This window comes from Salmo trutta, chromosome 23, assembly GCF_901001165.1.
Source record: "Salmo trutta chromosome 23, fSalTru1.1, whole genome shotgun sequence".
In the NCBI taxonomy this organism is placed as follows: Eukaryota; Metazoa; Chordata; class Actinopteri; order Salmoniformes; family Salmonidae; genus Salmo; species Salmo trutta.
In genome coordinates, this window is record NC_042979.1 from 42,457,292 (window position 1) to 42,475,744 (window position 18,453).

The following is an 18,453-nucleotide window of genomic DNA, read 5'->3' on the forward strand; positions in this document are numbered from 1 at the left end:
CCTGGCAGCTCAGTTAGCCTGGTTGGTGTATCACCCAGACACCCTAAGAAAGTTCTCTAATGTGGAATAAATTGGGGCAGTTGGCAACCCAAATACTCATTTGGGGTGAATTAATTTGACAGTGCAGTATTATCTTTAAAACAAATAATGCCTTCCTAGAAAGCTGTCATCTGCCTGTGATGTGGTGTCCACATCAGTTTGGTTGATGTACTGCGTACATTTATTTGTGCAAGCTAGGGTGCATTCAGTGATGTGAAACGTTCAGAAACGTTGCCGATAATGGAATGAATAAAGCTAACAATTGTCCTTATTCTACATGACCCACAGTTATATCTGTTCTACATAATATAAATGGGCCAGTGGTGAGTGCTACAAGGCTACAGCACATTATTGTGGCTGACTGAGTGTTTTCTCTCCCCCACCAGGCAGAGGCAGAGGTGGCTTCCCTAAACAGACGTATCCAGCTGGTAGAGGAGGAGTTGGACAGGGCCCAGGAGAGACTGGCCACTGCGCTGCAGAAGCTGGAGGAGGCTGAGAAGGCTGCAGACGAGAGCGAGAGGTGGGACTTCCGTCTCCTGTTTTAGGTCGTGTTGCCGATGCATGCTAAATGTTACAACACCTGGATAGGTATTTTACGTATCCGCTAACCACATCATATGTTCTAGCAATCTGATGCCCGACTGCACAGTTGACGATGTGGCATGCAACCGTTGGTTGATGTATGCAACGTCTGAGCAGGGGAGCACCACAATAGTTCAGCCGTTCTGCTCTAGAGCAGGGTTTCTCAGTTCTTTCAGACTAGTAATTGTGGAAGGAAGTAAAAAGAAACGCCAGCTAAGACATTCAACAAGCCCCAATAGTTTTTCACAATTCCCTTCAGCAGTTACTATTAGCATTGAAACGTAACAGAGTAGACAGGTCAAAGTATTTTTGATATTAAAGAAAGTACACATCGAAAGTATGTTCCAATCACCCGTGACTTCTCTCTGTCCTGTTGCCTGTGATGTCCCCCAGAGGAATGGCGATGGAGAACAGGGTTGGAGATGGAGGTCCATACTGTAGCTAACCCTGTGGTGTTGTTTCTCCAGAGGAATGGTGATGGAGAACAGGGTTGGAGATGGAGGTCCATACTGTAGCTAACCCTGTGGCGTTGTTTCTCCAGAGGAATAAAGGTGATGGAGAACAGGGTTGGAGATGGAGGTCCATACTGTAGCTAACCCTGTGGCGTTGTTTCTCCAGAGGAATAAAGGTGATGGAGAACAGGGTTGGAGATGGAGGTCCATACTGTAGCTAACCCTGTGGTGTTGTTTCTCCAGAGGAATGGAGGTGATGGAGAACAGGGTTGGAGATGGAGGTCCATACTGTAGCTAACCCTGTGGTGTTGTTTCTCCAGAGGAATGAAGGTGATAGAGAACAGGGCGTCAAAAGACGAGGAGAAGATGGAGATCCAGGAGATGCAGCTAAAGGAGGCCAAGCACATCGCTGAGGAGGCTGACAGGAAGTACGAGGAGGTGGGTGTCCTTCTGCCCTAAAGTATCGTTGCGTTCCAGGGCGTCTTTTTTTTTGAAGGTTGCTATATCATGTTTACTATAGTTTCTGAGACGTTACCTTTGACACACAGTGCGACCTGGAACGTGCCCATTAACTAAAGCCAGACTACTGTAGAGCCGGGTCATACGCTGGAATCCACCACTTTTCATGATTTTGTAGCCACTTTAACAAGCATTTTATTTGATTTAAGATTGTTTGGAAAATGGAAGCTGTTGTGTTCCCTTCATGGTAGTGTTAACACCTGTGGTGTTTCTTTATAACAGTACACAGACATACACTGTACACCCCTTTCTCCTCTGTAGCATCAGTTTGGCCTGCTACATGTCAGATCAAAGGAGGCCCCTCTGTGGAGGCCCCCCATCTGTACCTCTGCCCAGGCCTCATTATCCTAACATGACAAGATGCATTTACAAGTATTCTATCAGGTCTTAAACATACCGTTTGGTCTTTTCCTTCCCCCGATATATTTTATTTTCAATGCCTGTATGTGTTATGTGGAAAACTCAGAATTTCTACAGTAAACTTGTAGTTTTCAGCATAACCCCACGCTCTTTGGCTGTTTCCCAGGATCCTGGACTAAAAAGCAAGATCGATCGCTTTTGAATGTGATTTTTGTCCAGCATTAGGCTTAATCTGGCTCCTGGAAACCGGCCACCTAGTGTTGAGCTAAATTTAGCTTGCTTAGCTAAGGTCATACACAGGTACCACGGTATAGGGTGATGTTGCCCCTAGATGCTGATCCTGGGCCAGTTTAACATTTTCCCCACTAATGGTTCTTGTTAAGATTTGGGAAGGAGAAGCTGGTCCTAGATCTGTACCCAGGGGGAACTGATTAGCAGTTTAGCCTGTAGCATATGTTGATTGCTCATGGCCCGTGGCTTAGACCTGGAGGTCACATGAGCCCACATCCCAGAGGATTACACTGACAGACAAAGTAGCAGTCTAACGGACTTATACAGAATGAGACCTGTCATTGGCCGCCCTCCCTCGATCTCTCTCACTAACACTCAGCCAGTCTAGTGCACTTCCCCACTGAGGGCACCAGCTGCACCCTGGGAGCTGGCCACACATTTAATCATGGGGGTTGTAGACCTGCCACTTCTGGTACACAGTATATAGTCCTACGGTATGTTGGTTCATCCTATGGGGTGGTTATAGGCCTACGGTATGTTGTCATCCTATGGGGGGGTTATAGGCCTACGGTATGTTGTCATCCTATGGGGGGGTTATAGGCCTACGGTATGTTGGGTCATCCTATGGGGGGGTTATAGGCCTACGGTATGTTGGTTCATCCTATGGGGGGTTATAGGCCTACAGTATGTTGGTTCATCCTATGGGGGGGGTTATAGGCCTACGGTATGTTGGTTCATCCTATGGGGGGGGGTTATAGGCCTACGGTATGTTGGTTCATCCTATGGGGGGGGGGTTATAGGCCTACGGTATGTTGGTTCATCCTATGGGGGGGGGGGGTTATAGGCCTACGGTATGTTGGTTCATCCTATGGGGGGGGGGGTTATAGGCCTACGGTATGTTGGTTCATCCTATGGGGGGGGGGGTTATAGGCCTACGGTATGTTGGTTCATCCTATGGGGGGGGGGGGTTATAGGCCTACGGTATGTTGGTTCATCCTATGGGGGGGGGGGGGGGTTATAGGCCTACGGTATGTTGGTTCATCCTATGGGGGTTATAGGCCTACGGTATGTTGGTTCATCCTATGGGGGGGGGGGGGTTATAGGCCTACGGTATGTTGGTTCATCCTATGGGGGGGGGGGGGTTATAGGCCTACGGTATGTTGGTTCATCCTATGGGGGGGGGGGGTTATAGGCCTACGGTATGTTGGTTCATCCTATGGGGGGGGGTTATAGGCCTACGGTATGTTGGTTCATCCTATGGGGGGGGGTTATAGGCCTACGGTATGTTGGTTCATGTACATCATTACATTTAAGTCATTTAGCAGACGCTCTTATCCAGAGCGACTTACAAATCGGTGCATTCACCTTATGATATCCAGTGGAACAACCACTTTACAATAGTGCATCTAAATCTTTTTTTGGGGGGGGTAGAAGGATTACTTTATCCTATCCCAGGTATTCCTTAAAGAGGTGGGGTTTCAGGTGTCTCCGGAAGGTGGTGATTGACTCCGCTGTCCTGGCGTCGTGAGGGAGCTTGTTCCACCATTGGGGTGCCAGAGCAGCGAACAGTTTTGACTGGGCTGAGCGGGAACTGTGCTTCCTCAGAGGTAGGGAGGCGAGCAGGCCAGAGGTGGATGAACGCAGTGCCCTTGTTTGGGTGTAGGGCCTGATCAGAGCCTGAAGGTACGGAGGTGCCGTTCCCCTCACAGCTCCGTAGGCAAGCACCATGGACTTGTAGCGGATGCGAGCTTCAACTGGAAGCCAGTGGAGAGAGCGGAGGAGCGGGGTGACGTGAGAGAACTTGGGAACGTTGAACACCAGACGGACTGCGGCGTTCTGGATGAGTTGTAGGGGTTTAATGGCACAGGCAGGGAGCCCAGCCAACAGCGAGTTGCAGTAATCCAGACGGGAGATAACAAGTGCCTGGACTAGGACCTGCGCCGCTTCCTGTGTGAGGCAGGGTTGTACTCTGCGAATGTTGTAGAGCATGAACCTACAGGATCGGGTCACCGCCTTGATGTTAGTGGAGAACGACAGGGTGTTGTCCAGGGTCACGCCAAGGTTCTTAGCACTCTGGGAGGAGGACACAAGGGAGTTGTCAACCGTGATGGTGAGATCATGGAACGGGCAGTCCTTCCCCGGGAGGAAGAGCAGCTCCGTCTTGCCGAGGTTCAGCTTGAGGTGGTGAGCCGTCATCCACACTGATATGTCTGCCAGACATGCAGAGATGCGATTCGCCACCTGGTTATCAGAAGGGGGAAAGGAGAAGATTAATTGTGTGTCGTCTGCGTAGCAATGATAGGAGAGACCATGTGAGGATATGACCGAGCCAAGGGACTCGGTGTATAGTGAGAATAGGAGAGGGCCTAGAACAGAGCCCTGTGGGACACCAGTGGTGAGAGCACGTGGTGCGGAGACAGATTCTCGCCACGCCACCTGGTAGGAGCGACCTGTCAGGTAGGACGCAATCCAAGCGTGGGCCGCGCCGGAGATGCCCAGCTCGGAGAGGGTGGAGAGGAGGATCTGATGGTTCACAGTATCAAAGGCAGCAGATAGGTCTAGAAGGATGAGAGCAGAGGAGAGAGAGTTAGCTTTAGCAGTGCGGAGAGCCTCCGTGACACAGAGAAGAGCAGTCTCAGTTGAATGCCCAGTCTTGAAACCTGACTGATTTGGATCAAGAAGGTCATTCTGAGAGAGATGGCAGGAGAGCTGGCCAAGGACGGCACGTTCAAGAGTTTTGGAGAGAAAAGAAAGAAGGGATACTGGTCTGTAGTTGTTGATATCGGAGGGATCGAGTGTAGGTTTTTTTCAGAAGGGGTGCAACTCTCGCTCTCTTGAAGACGGAAGGGACGTAGCCAGCGGTCAAGGATGAGTTGATGAGCGAGGTGAGGTAGGGCAGAAGGTCTCCGGAAATGGTCTGGAGAAGAGAGGAGGGGATAGGGTCAAGTGGGCAGGTTGTTGGGCGGCCGGCCGTCACGAGACGCGAGATTTCATCTGGAGAGAGAGGGGAGAAAGAGGTCAAAGCACAGGGTAGGGCAGTGTGAGCAGGACCAGCGGTGTCGTTTGGCTTAGCAAACGAGGATCGGATGTCATCAGCCTTCTTTTCAAAATGGTTGACGAAGTCATCCGCAGAGAGAGAGGAGGGGGGGAGGAGGATTCAGGAGGGAGGAGAAGGTAGCAAAGAGCTTCCTAGGGTTAGAGGCAGATGCTTGGAATTTAGAGTGGTAGAAAGTGGCTTTAGCAGCAGAGACAGAAGAGGAAAATGTAGAGAGGAGGGCGTGAAAGGATGCCAGGTCCGCAGGGAGGCGAGTTTTCCTCCATTTCCGCTCGGCTGCCCGGAGCCCTGTTCTGTGAGCTCGCAGTGAGTCATGGAGCCATGGCGCAGGAGTGGAGGACCGAGCCGGCCTGGAGGATAGGGGACAGAGAAAATCAAAGGATGCAGAAAGGGAGGAGAGGAGGGTTGAGGAGGCAGAATCAGGAGATAGGTTGGAGAAGGTTTGAGCAGAGGGAAGAGATGATAGGATGGAAGAGGAGAGAGTAGCGGGAGAGAGAGAGCGAAGGTTGGGACGGCGCAATACCATCCGAGTAGGGGCAGAGTGAGAAGTGTTGGATGAGAGCGAGAGGGAAAAGGATACAAGGTAGTGGTTGGAGACTTGGAGAGGAGTTGCAATGAGATTAGTGGAAGAACAGCATCTAGTAAAGATGAGGTCAAGCGTATTGCCTGCCTTGTGAGTAGGGGGGGAAGGTGAGAGGGTGAGGTCAAAAGAGGAGAGGAGTGGAAAGAAGGAGGCAGAGAGGAATGAGTCAAAGGTAGACGCGGGGAGGTTAAAGTCACCCAGAACTGTGAGAGGTGAGCCATCCTCAGGGAAGGAACTTATCAAGGCATCAAGCTCATTGATGAACTCTCCAAGGGAACCTGGAGGGCGATAAATGATAAGGATGTTAAGCTTGAAAGGGCTGGTAACTGTGACAGCATGGAATTCAAATGAGGAGATAGACAGATGGGTCAGGGGAGAAAGAGAGAATGTCCACTTGGGAGAGATGAGGATTCCAGTGCCACCACCCCGCTGGCTCGATGCTCTAGGGGTATGCGAGAACACGTAGGCAGGCGAGGAGAGAGCAGTAGGAGTAGCAGTGTTATCTGTGGTAATCCATGTTTCCGTCAGCGCCAGGAAGTCTAGGGACTGGAGGGTAGCATAGGCTGAGATGAACTCAGCCTTGTTGGCCACAGACCGGCAGTTCCAGAGGCTGCCGGGGACCTGGAACTCCACGTGGGTCGTGCGCGCTGGGACCACCCGGTTAGAGTGGCAGCGGCCACGCGGTGTGAAGCGTTTGTATGGCCTGTGCAGAGGGGAGAGAACAGGGATAGACAGACACATAGTTGACAAGCTACAGAAGAGGCTACGCTAATGCAAAGGTTCATCCTATGGGGGGTTATAGGCCTACGGTATGTTGGTTCATCCTATGGGGGTTATAGGCCTACGGTATGTTGGTTCATCCTATGGGGGGTTATAGGCCTACGGTATGTTGATTCATCCTATGGGGGGTTATAGGTCTACGGTATGTTGGTTCATCCTATGGGGGGTTATAGGCCTACGGTATGTTGATTCATCCTATGGGGGGTTATAGGTCTACGGTATGTTGGTTCATCCTATGGGGGGTTATAGGCCTACGGTATGTTGGTTCATCCTATGGGGGGTTATAGGCCTACGGTATGTTGTCATCCTATGGGGGTTATAGGCCTACGGTATGTTGGTTCATCCTATGGGGGGTTATAGGTCTACGGTATGTTGGTTCATCCTATGGGGGGTTATAGGCCTACGGTATGTTGGCTCATCCTATGGGGGGTTATAGGCCTACGGTATGTTGGTTCATCCTATGGGGGGGTTATAGGCCTACGGTATGTTGGTTCATCCTATGGGGGGGTTATAGGCCTACGGTATGTTGTCATCCTATGGGGGGGGGTTATAGGCCTACGGTATGTTGGTTCATCCTACGGGGGGTTATGGGCCTACGGTATGTTGGTTCATCCTATGGGGGGGTTATAGGCCTACGGTATGTTGGTTCATCCTACGGGGGTTATAGTCCTACGGTATGTTGGTTCATCCTACGGGGGTTATGGGCCTACGGTATGTTGGTTCATCCTACGGGGGTTATAGGCCTACGGTATGTTGGTTCATCCTATGGGGGTTATAGTCCTACGGTATGTTGGTTCATCCTACGGGGGGTTATGGGCCTAGTAATGAAGGAGGGTAAACTTGGTTCATCCTACGGGGGTTATAGGCATTTTATCTCAGATTTTTTTTTTTTGCTCTTTTTTTAACCCACCGCTACCGCCCCTCATCGTAAGAACTTTTTATTACATTTTTATTTAATGATTTCTCTTAAATTCTTAAATTAAATCTCTTTTTTTCCTCCCTCTTCATTTTGTTTTTGACTATTGAATGTACTGGTCAATACAGAATTTAGTTTGACGTGTTTTGATGCTTGTGCCAGCTTGAAGGTCTGTTTCTGCACGTTCTTAGTGCCACCATCTCTGTTCAGATGTTGCATGGGAATAGTTTTGTGTGTGTATGAAGTTATTGGAAGTGTTTGGCCTGTGTACTTTAATGTGTGATTTGTCTGACTACAGGTGGCCCGTAAGCTGGTGATCCTTGAGGGTGACCTTGAGCGCTCTGAGGAGCGTGCTGAGGTGGCTGAGGCGTAAGTTTACCCTCCTTCATTACTGACACACAAATGGCCCTTTTATAGTGCACTACTTTTGACCAGGTCCCATAGGGCTCTGGTCAAAAGTAGTGCATTATATAGGGAATAAGGTGCCAATTTCCATGTCTTAGTCCCTATTCTCCACCCTTTTCCCGTCAGGGATTTAACAGGAAATGATTGATGTAAGCATTGGCTGGAGTGAGTTTTCACCATTTAAAGTTATTCCAATAAAGTGTACGCTTTGGGAGAAGGGTGGCGAATCAAAACGCAGTGCTGGACATCACACTTAAAAACTTTGTTAAAACCAACAAATTCCTGGTATTTCAGTTCCATTGAAATGTGGTTGTTTAAGGCAAATGTGGTGTTTTAATGTGAATGACATGTTGATGGTTCATCGGTAGACTTGCCCCATCTCTTACTTACTTGAGCACATTTGGGAATTTATGCATATTTTTATCATGACGTGTCGCACCTAACCCTCTAATGCATTTTGAAATATACATTGAGGCCTCTCCTGAAAAATGTTCTTAATGTTAATTTGACTTGTTGCATGGACCCACCTTCCTGTTAATAAAATTAGTCATGATTGGATGGCAACTGAAACAAGCTAATGACCTCCGTGGGTGTATTGGTTTCGATTGGCTTAACAACGGAGAGTCCAGTAGCCACCCCTTTAACCAGTAGCCACCCCTTTAACCAGTAGCCACCCCTTTAACCAGTAGCCACCCCTTTAACCAGTAGCCACCCCTTTAACCAGTAGCCACCCCTTTAACCAGTAGCCACCCCTTTAACCAGTAGCCACCCCTTTAACCAGTAGCCACCCCTTTAACCAGTAGCCACCCCTTTAACCAGTAGCCACCCCTTTAACCAGTAGCCACCCCTTTAACCAGTAGCCACCCCTTTAACCAGTAGCCACCCCTTTAACCAGTAGCCACCCCTTTAACCAGTAGCCACCCCTTTAACCAGTAGCCACCCCTTTAACCAGTAGCCACCCCTTTTTTTTCTTTTTTTTTTACGCTAGTTTTAGTTGGCTGATCTATACCCATCGCCATCTAGCACAGGGATGGGCAACTCTGATGTGGGTGGGGGCCACATTAAACTGGACTCCATCATGAGGGGCTGCAGTGGCTCGTGGGTCTGCGACCATGCTTCCTACAAGTTTAGTTAGCTGGCCTCTAGACTAATTACATTTTTTAGCTGACATGGGCTATTTGAGTGACTGATGCACAACCAAATTTTGAAATTCCACCTTGTGTATTCTATTATTCTAACTCTCAACTGTAAGTTGATACCCCAACTGAATTCCCAATTTTTTTCTTCTAATTTTGTTATATATATATATATATATATATATATATATATATATGAGGATTTTTTTATTATTATTTTTATAATTTAATTTTTTTTTTATTATTATTATTATTATTATTATTGGTCCATAACCATTAACCCCCCCTTACATTGTGGACTTCAAACACGAGCAGGACAAGTGATTTTAAACAAGGAAGTGAATTTGGAAAATCTTAAAGGGCTCATCTTAGAAGTAGTTTTCACATATAAATGTTATATGCCCTGACTCAGAATCAATTGGGCTTTCAATTTGGTCAATAATATGGTCAATGTGACAGAACACTTTTTTTTCCCCCATGTGGGAAACACGAGACGATGGCATACACTGGATACACTAACCACAACAGGGCACCTGGATGTGTGTGTTCTCTCCCCTGTGCTTTATGTAATGCATGCCTGAATCCAACACCACCAACACCCCTCCACCTGGGATCACCTTGTGTGTGGGTTCCCTGCCCCCTCCTGCCCCCCTTCCTACACCCCTACCTACCTGACTGTGGACTAACCCAGTCGAGTCAGGGAGCTGGAGGAAGAGCTTAGACTCATGGACCAGAATTTGAAGTCCATGATGTGCGGAGAGGATGAGGTACTGTCTGCCCCCCGTTCCAGGACAAACGTCCCGGTTCCAAACCTCTTTACTACCTGCTTCCTTTCTCCTCTCCTCCGCTCCTCTGGCTTATGCCCTTGACTCGTCCCTCCAAGCCTCTCTGCCTCGCAGCTGTGCTTCATGGAGGGCTCCCCTGGTGGTTGACGTGACAGTATTGCTGTGGTACAAAAGGACTAATGTCCTACAAGCCATACTGTCCCTCGCCATATCTTCAACCTGAAGCCAATGGGATCCTTGATGTGATACTTGAGATTGAGGCATACAGATTATACATGTATGGATTTTATACATGCGTTTGTATATTTCCTATACTAGAGTATATGAGTTAATCTGTCAGATGTTATCCATCAAGGATCCTGATTTAACCCTTCCATCTGGTGGGTAGGTGACATTAACCCCTTCAGGTAAGTGTGTCATTAACCCCTTCAGGTAAGTCCAGACCAGGGTCTCCTTGGTCATGTCCTCTCCTCCCTCTCAAAACGCTCTCTCTCCTTTCTTTTCCCTCGTTTTCCTCCCGCCCTCCTGCTGTTGCACAGTAAATCTGGTGATCTTGAGGAAGAGTTGAAAAATGTCACCAACAACTTGAAGTCTCTGGAGGCCCAGGCTGAGAAGGTACTGTAGGAGAGGGGAAGTAAGCTGGGCCCAAAGGTCAGATACAGATACGATGCAGGGTAGTCCAGCTGGATAAAACACACGGATGCCCCTCAACACACAGACTTAGTGTAGGATATCTAGCTATAATCCATGTTTATTTGTCATATGCACAGAATACAACATAGTGTCAAATTAAATGCTTACACACAAGCCGTCCTCTCAAACAGTGCAGCATCTATAAAGTTTTATCTATATATATATATATATGTGTTTTTATCCATAACATTGATTTTAAAAAGTGTAGGGATTGAATTGTAGTCCAGGCATAACGTTAGATGGGTGTAAAACACATTTTAAAAGCAGAAGATTATGATTGAGGAGAGTTTGATGTTTTGTTCTTAGGACCCGCTTGCATTATGACAAGCCTACGCTGAGACTTTAGCTAGCCCTCTTAGCTTTGTTTTCCCAGCCAAACTTTCTCCTCTCCCTAGCCAACCTTTCACCTCTCGTGTTGTAGTCTCCTCTCCTCCCTAGCCAACCTTTCACCTCTCGTGTTGTAGTCTCTTCTCCTCCCTAGCCAACCTTTCAGCTCTTGTTGTAGCCCTCTCTTTTATGAACAGAATTTGTATCCAATAGTGTTTACTTTAGTGGATGTGAACAGTAGGCTATTAATTGAATGCTACACTGTAGACGTTGTCATAGAATAAATACATAAATGTATATTGACTGTCTATATTTTGAGTTGTGAATGTTTAAGGAGAAGCTCTTGTGCTAAAATATGAATCTCCATTATTTCACTTCTAGTACTCACAAAAGGAGGACAAATATGAAGAGGAAATCAAAGTTCTTACTGACAAACTTAAAGAGGTGGGTACTGTAGGGTCACCATATGTAATATTTTAGTATGAATGGTTCTTCAAATGGTATCTTAAAGCCTCATCTTCCTCCCACTCTTATGCAACCTAATGTTAACCAAGATATTACGTAGATGTGTCATTTGGTGCTTGGAAAAATGTATTTGAAAAGCATTGTGCTCCGATGCTTTGTCCCCCCCCCAGGCTGAGACCCGTGCTGAGTTTGCAGAGAGGTCTGTGGCTAAGCTTGAGAAAACCATTGATGATTTGGAAGGTACGTTTTCAACGCTCCTTTCATTCACAACCATTAACACCTCTTGGAGTTCCCAGGAGCTGACTTCGCTAACTGCATTTTCAGTGCCCCATTCACTTTATCTGAATCCCAAATGGCACCCTAAACCCTGTATAGTGCACTTCGTTTGACCAGAGCCCTATGGGGGGGGGGGGTGCCATTTGGACTCACTCTTATGTTTCCTTTGTGAAAGTGTAACAGACGTTTCACTAACAGAAGAATGTTCCCCTATAACCATGAGAACACTGAAGCCTGTTGGGTACCCTCGCATGACTTGTTAGTAGTGTATTATAGCGTTAGGTAACATACCTGTGTGTTTCAATCATTAATAAAGACTCTTAATAGTCGAGCAGCATTGTAGATAGTAATTAACAATTTACCTTCCAACTTTGAGTACCGTTAGAAACAGAGGAGCGTCGATGGGAATGGATTTATTAATATGGGTTTAATAGATTAACCAATGAATTGGTAGATTAACCCCCATTAACCTCGCTCTGTTGTCCAGGGATCTAATTAGAACAGATTGCAGTTGAAATCAATGACGAGCATTCCGTATGATTGTGTAGATTCTGAGTCTTTAGCTCTTAAGAATAATAGTCTGCCTATAAGGCTGCGTTTACACAGGCAGCCTATAATTCTGAACTTTTTCCAGTAGCCGGTCTTTTGACCGATCAGCTCCTTTGCCAATAATTGGGCAAAAGATCAGATTTTGGCTGCCTGTGTGATTGCAGCCTAACTGTGGAGCCACAGCTTCACTTTCGATTGCTTATCCTGTCTGGTTATTATTATAATTATTTAACTAGGCAAGTCAGTTAAGAACAAATTCTTATTTACAATGACGGCCTAACCCCGACGACGCTGGGCCAATTGTGCGCCGCCCTATGGGACTCCCAATCACGGCCGGTTGTGATACAGCCTGGAATCGAACCAGGGTCTGTAGTGACGCCTCTAGCACTGAGATGCAGTGCCTTAGACTGCTGCGCCACTCGGGAGCCCTTGGTGCTGCCTTATCTCATATTGATCAGTTTGACTGATCGATTAGATCCTATAAGAAAGGTTAGATTTCAGTTGTAGTACTTGGACTACGAGCAAGTTGGATTCTTCCAAGGTTTTGCCTTGTTTCTTATTTACGTGAGGGTGTTGTCGATTCATCCACAGTTACTCAATCAAATCAGTGGTTATTTAGCAATGAGAATGGGCTTGTTGTGAAGGGCTTAATGTCTTGTTGCGTTTTGGCAGACTTTGGAAATGTCATGTGGTAGGTGTTATCTGGTGTGGTGTTCCAGGAGTTTGAATTATTGATGTGACTTAACTTTTAAACAAAATTGGGATCCTTAACTTTAAGAGAACCCCCCCCCCCCCAAAGTTAGAATCTCAGCCTTGGGAAAGTTGTGGAATTTAAAGAGAACCAGAGGAAGAGGTGAACTTTTGGCTACTTTGGTGAATTTGCGAGGTATGCAAGACAGATTACCAAGAGATATCCTCACCATGGTTTGTTTTCTTCTGCCTTCCCCCTCAGCTCTCGCCCTCGAGCTGGCCTGCCTGGGGCGTATTCATTACACCCCTTTATGTTGCAAAACGTTTCTTAAACGGAAGCAAACAAAACTGATGGAACTACTTGAATTTGTCCAGTAGAAACTCTGGTTTTAGTTACTGTTTGGACTAGTGATTACACCCCTGCTCTATCTCTTCGCTAATGATGCCAGTGTGTGTTCAGTCTTCCGTCTGTTGCGTGTAGCATATCCTAGCCTATTCATTGATGATAGGCACTGCTTTGAAGTTGCGAGACATTGCAAGCCAATAAATTACGATTTACAGTATTCCATTGCGAGACACAGCTTTTGATTGCCGATAGATAAGCCTAGTGCATGATTTCCCCAACTCGGTCCCGGGGCCCCTCCTGGGTGCACGTTTTGGGTTTTGCCCTAGCACTACACAGCTGATTCAAATAATCAAATCTTGATGATGATGGTTATTTGAGTTTGCTGTGTAGTGCTAGGGCAAAACCTAAATGTGCACCCAGGGGGGGCCCCAGGACACAGTGTGGGAAACCCTGGCCTGGGGCACGGTTCTGACGGCCTGGGGCACGGTTCTGACTGCCGGCCGACCTGCCTGGTGGCCGACTGGCCGATACTGTGGCCCTCGTTCTCCGTTCCTCATTAGCGCGCTATGAAAGATGCAAGTGTTTTGTGTTCTCAGAAGTACGGCAACTAAGCAGTCTCCTCCGTTCCAAGAATACTGAATCTTAGGAGTTGATTCCTATTGGAATCTAATCTTGACACTCGACGTGCAAGGAGTCGAGGAATCAATTATTTTGGAGTCTACTCTCCAACACTACGTCATCGTCATTAACAGTTGCAAGAATCAGAGAAAGGCAAGTGACAGAAGTGAAGTCCTGTATGGCAATAATTTTAGAAGTTAAATGAGAAGGAAACTTTGCCAGGTGGAATTGAGGCTCAGTCATGGTGGCACAGGTCCAGTCATGGTGGCACAGGTCCAGACATGGTGGCACAGGTCCAGACATGGTGGCACAGGTCCAGACATGGTGGCACAGGCCCAGACATGGTGGCACAGGTCCAGTCATGGTGGCACAGGTCCAGTCATGGTGGCACAAGTGCAATGCTTAACCATCGTAAAGGGATGCACCGTGAGACCCGTTGCTGGCAGCAGCACAGGTGCATTGTAAACTCGCGTGGAATTTTATGCATTTTTCTTATCGTTTTAACGTAAAACTTATTTAAAAATAAATAGCAGTTTAAATGTTAAGATTACATTTTTTTCCATTTGTCACATCCCTAGTTTGAAGTGGAGCATGGCTGTTCAGTTGGTGTTATCTGGTGTTTTTGTTTGAGGAGTTTGAATTGGAACCTGGCTTTTGATGCTGCATGACTCTGATAACCTTGAGTGGATTTGTCTTTTTCTGAAGGATGAGTTTTAGTTGATTTTTAAACTGGAGTGCGTTGTGTTAACTGTTTGATTCTGTGTTAATGATACGCAACTTATTAATATTCTAACATTTTTGGAATTTGGTTAATTGATTTTTTACAAATCTAGAATTTTTGTGAAGTATTTGATTGTCAGATTGCTACTGCTGAAGGAATTTGGTGGAAAAGTTATTTAGCATTTTATTATAAATTCTTTAGATGTGCACAATCCTTTTTGAAGTTAAGATTTCAGTTATCTGACTTTTCTTTAAATGTTTTCTTTTTTCACTCACCTTGTTCTGTTTCCATCTTGTGTGTCTGTCCATCTTTCTGTCCTCTCTGTCCATCCCTCCCTCCAGACGAGGTGTACGCTCAGAAGCTGAAGGGTAAAGCCCTCAGTGAGGAGCTTGACCTGGCTCTCAACGACATGACTACACTCTAGACACTCCCTCACTCTTCCTCCTCCTCCTCCTCCTCTCTGACGCTCTCCACCTTCATCTGGCACCCCTGGGGTTCAGACATCCTCCACTTCCTTTCTGTCCTTTTTTTTTCATTCCACAACTTTTCAGACAGAACTGTGATCGATCTCTCAATACCCTTGGTTACGAAATTTGTATGGCGAATTTGAAAAAAAATGTGGTCGTAACTAGGTTTACAAGACTTGCTGATTCAAAATACCAAGGCATATAAATGTGGCCCCAGGCAGATTGTCCCCCCCTAAACCCATCCCCCTTTTAGTTCCGCTCCCTACTGTTGTCAGATGTCAACATTGTTCAGTGATCCTCGTACATTTCTATAGATGTGTATATAGGAAAAGCCAGTGGTGTTGTCTGGCACGGTGTCCATACCTCTCCAAAGATCTGGGTTAGGCTTGGTCTTCTGTATTGACATATATACTTGTCCCCTGTTTTCCCTTTCTCTGTAATAAATGTCCTGAAACCGCTCCTGTTTTCTACTGTCATTATCAGCATTTGGTTTCTCATCATAATCACCTAATAATAATGTTAAGAAGGTTGGTGCCGACGATTACAATCCACAATTTGCCATACCAATATACCTGACTATACTCAAGTTACATGGTGTTTATTGACTACATTTAATATAGGCTACATTTTGACTACCTTTACCGTTTTTATTGAACATTTTAAATATTCAGGATTCATATCCAATTAAATCTGAACTGTTGTAAAGTGTTATGATGGAGATACACAAGTCATTCGGTGAATTACTTATTTTACGATACAAGGGAATCGGTGTGAATGAATCTCAATTCAGTACTGTTCCCACCACACCGTATTAACCGTTTTTAACATTTCTGTAATTATCTGGCCAACTCTGACACAAGGCATCAAAATAAATCTGACCAAAAGTGGTGCAGTTCTGAACAATCCCTCAGATTTCCAACCACTCCCAGTTGAACCAATAAATCTCTAATGATTAAGGGAACATGATATTTAGTTTAAAGTGAGAATTATCCTGTCTAAAGAAACCTGCGGCTCAGTACTTTGGAGAATCTTAAAGGGATGTGCTGTGTCTCTCTTTTACCTCCCTTTCTTATCCCCTGACCCCAGCAATATGAATATGTATTGCTTCCTGCTATAGTTGCTTAAAGGAAAATTACACCCAAAAAACATCTTTTGGTATTTGTTTCATTAGTCCATTGTTGAGTCCCAACATGTTTTGCTTGTCAGCAATCAAGTTAAGATATGTAACTTTCAACAACAATTTGTGTTCTTTTTTTTCTAAGTACAGAAGTCATCCCTGTATTATGCTACGTTTTGCATCGTATTTTCATAATTACATAACTTGATTGCTGACAAGCAAAACATTTTGGGACTATGTCAACAATGGACTAATGAAACAAACTTTCCTTTTTTTAATGTCTTGCAATGATTGTGTTCATTTCAAGCATTGTCAAGTGAGCTGTAATCGCTATAGGTGCTGATTTACCTCTGTCAGACGAAAAAAAGCAACTTTCAGCAGTTCTTTTTTCTTGTCTTTCATTGCCCTGTGACCTTTATTGCACTAACCTGTGACCTTTTAACCCTTCCCTCTTTCTCTCCCTCTTTCTATCTTCACACTGGCTTTCATTGACTCTTCTGGCACCACAGAACGTTATCACAAGGAGGTGGAGAACAACCGCATCCTCAGTAACGAACTCAGGGTTGTTCTGAACGAATTTAACAGCTGAGTCTGAGACGGAAGCTTTGGCAAACTTCCTTCCACTATCCCACTCTTCCAATATGCACTTGTCTCTGAGTAACCTTGGAACCGATTTCTCATACCCCCCTCTAGAAGGCACTGGTTGTACATCGTTCATTAGGGTGGAGTCAATTCATGAAAATTCAAGTGATAACATTGAAGTCATTTGCAAACATGACATTCAAGTAATTGCCCAATCATATAAAACATTGAATACATGGAAAAGCTGTTAAAATTCATCAAGGGAATTGAGTGTGAATGAATTTGCCCTAAACTTGGGGTGTTGTGTGTAATTTGGGCATAGGTACAGTAATTCAGCCCCCCCCAAAAAATCATGTAACCTTTTTTTGTATGAAATTTGGTTCCAAGTTTTTCAGAATTAGGCAAGTTAGTTTTTCACTAACTTGAGGATACTCACTTGCTGCACATTGTAGAGTTCCACTGCTAAGACATGAGGGAGTTTAATGGACCAAATGGAGCACTTTGGACTGGACACCATCCCACACCTGAAGTTTTCAAAGCTTTCACAGAATGTGGAATAATTAGCATTTATTTGGAATAATTATTTATTCAAAAGAAATACCCAAGTTTGCATATAGGACAGTTTGTTGTAAAACGTCAGATTGTTTGCATGCCATCCTGCCTATATACTCTAAAGCCTGTAGACTGACACATATAGATGATTTTATATATATATATATATATATATACCATGAAATCTGCCTCGTATCTGGTGAATGTTATACATTTTTTGATTTCACAAATGTTTTGCTATTGCTCAGACTCTCTTACATGTATCCATCCAAAGTCAATGATATGTAAACTTTGTTAAGCTTTACACGGGCTTGAAACTACACAGGCTTATGTATTTCTTTGAATGTAGAGTTTGTAGTTTAGTGTGATGAAACATATATTTTATCATCAAGTATTATAGTACTTATACATACTAAGTATATACTCTGGGTGCAGTATTACATTTCTGGGGTTAAAGTTTCTCTACACTTGGCTTCGCTAAAAGTTACCCCATATTATATCCACACCCAATCGTTTACATGGATTCCTTTGGGTGTTTTCCCTGTTAAGATTCCCTAAGTAATTTCACTATTTTGCATGGTGTGCTATAGTTGTGCTACATTTACCTCATGACTTTCCACAAGTTAGCTGGGCTAAATATAAATCTTTAGCCTCCTTGTATTGACCAGCATTACTTTCATTGCACCAAGTATCTTCACGATTTAGCTTCCCTCACCACCTGGCCCATTGAGTGGTGTGACAAGCAGAAAGCATCTGCTGTCCTCTGGAAACGCTCCTTTGTACACACTGAAATTGAAACCTCACCTGACATTCTGTGCACACAAGGAGCACTGTCCTCTCATTGGGTCTGGGAAGGCACTTGCTATGGTAGCACACCAACATGTAGAAGATGTCTGAACTAAGATTAAAAACAAAAGTTCATATTACATTTTTTTTGTTTTCATCTAGATTAGATTGGCTGTCCAGAAAAGTTTTTAATTCTTGCTTCAATTATATATAACTTGGATCTTTTCAACAGCCTAGCTCTGTTTGTATTGTCCGCCTGTGCTTCTTAGTGACCACTTTCGCTGTTTTAACTGACACAAACATATTACTGCAATTTTACACGAACACACTTGATATATGAATGTGTAAAATACCGTATGCTTTTGAATCACATTGTTAGAATGTACTGTTCATTTTTTTATGTCTGTGTTTCATTGTCCTA

The 18,453-nt window shown here is 45.1% G+C and overlaps 1 protein-coding gene across 11 annotated transcripts in view; it reads left to right on the top strand.

The window, feature by feature from the left end:
- tpm2 (tropomyosin 2 (beta)) overlaps positions 1 to 18,453 on the top strand; it is a 35,754-nt gene that overhangs the window by 15,409 nt on the left and 1,892 nt on the right. For 2 of the 11 annotated variants that reach the window (XM_029710406.1, XM_029710407.1), the window contains 7 exons: positions 426 to 559; positions 1,394 to 1,511; positions 7,816 to 7,886; positions 10,383 to 10,458; positions 11,245 to 11,307; positions 11,499 to 11,568; positions 16,622 to 18,172. In XM_029710406.1, the coding sequence (XP_029566266.1) occupies positions 426 to 559; positions 1,394 to 1,511; positions 7,816 to 7,886; positions 10,383 to 10,458; positions 11,245 to 11,307; positions 11,499 to 11,568; positions 16,622 to 16,701 (612 nt within the window). In that variant the 3' untranslated portion in view covers positions 16,702 to 18,172. Of the gene's footprint in view, positions 1 to 425; positions 560 to 1,393; positions 1,512 to 7,815; positions 7,887 to 9,749; positions 9,826 to 10,382; positions 10,459 to 11,244; positions 11,308 to 11,498; positions 11,569 to 14,869; positions 15,454 to 16,621; positions 18,173 to 18,453 lie in introns of those variants that run through there. The other 9 variants (XM_029710401.1, XM_029710405.1, XM_029710399.1 and 6 more) reach the window with 5 other exon arrangements.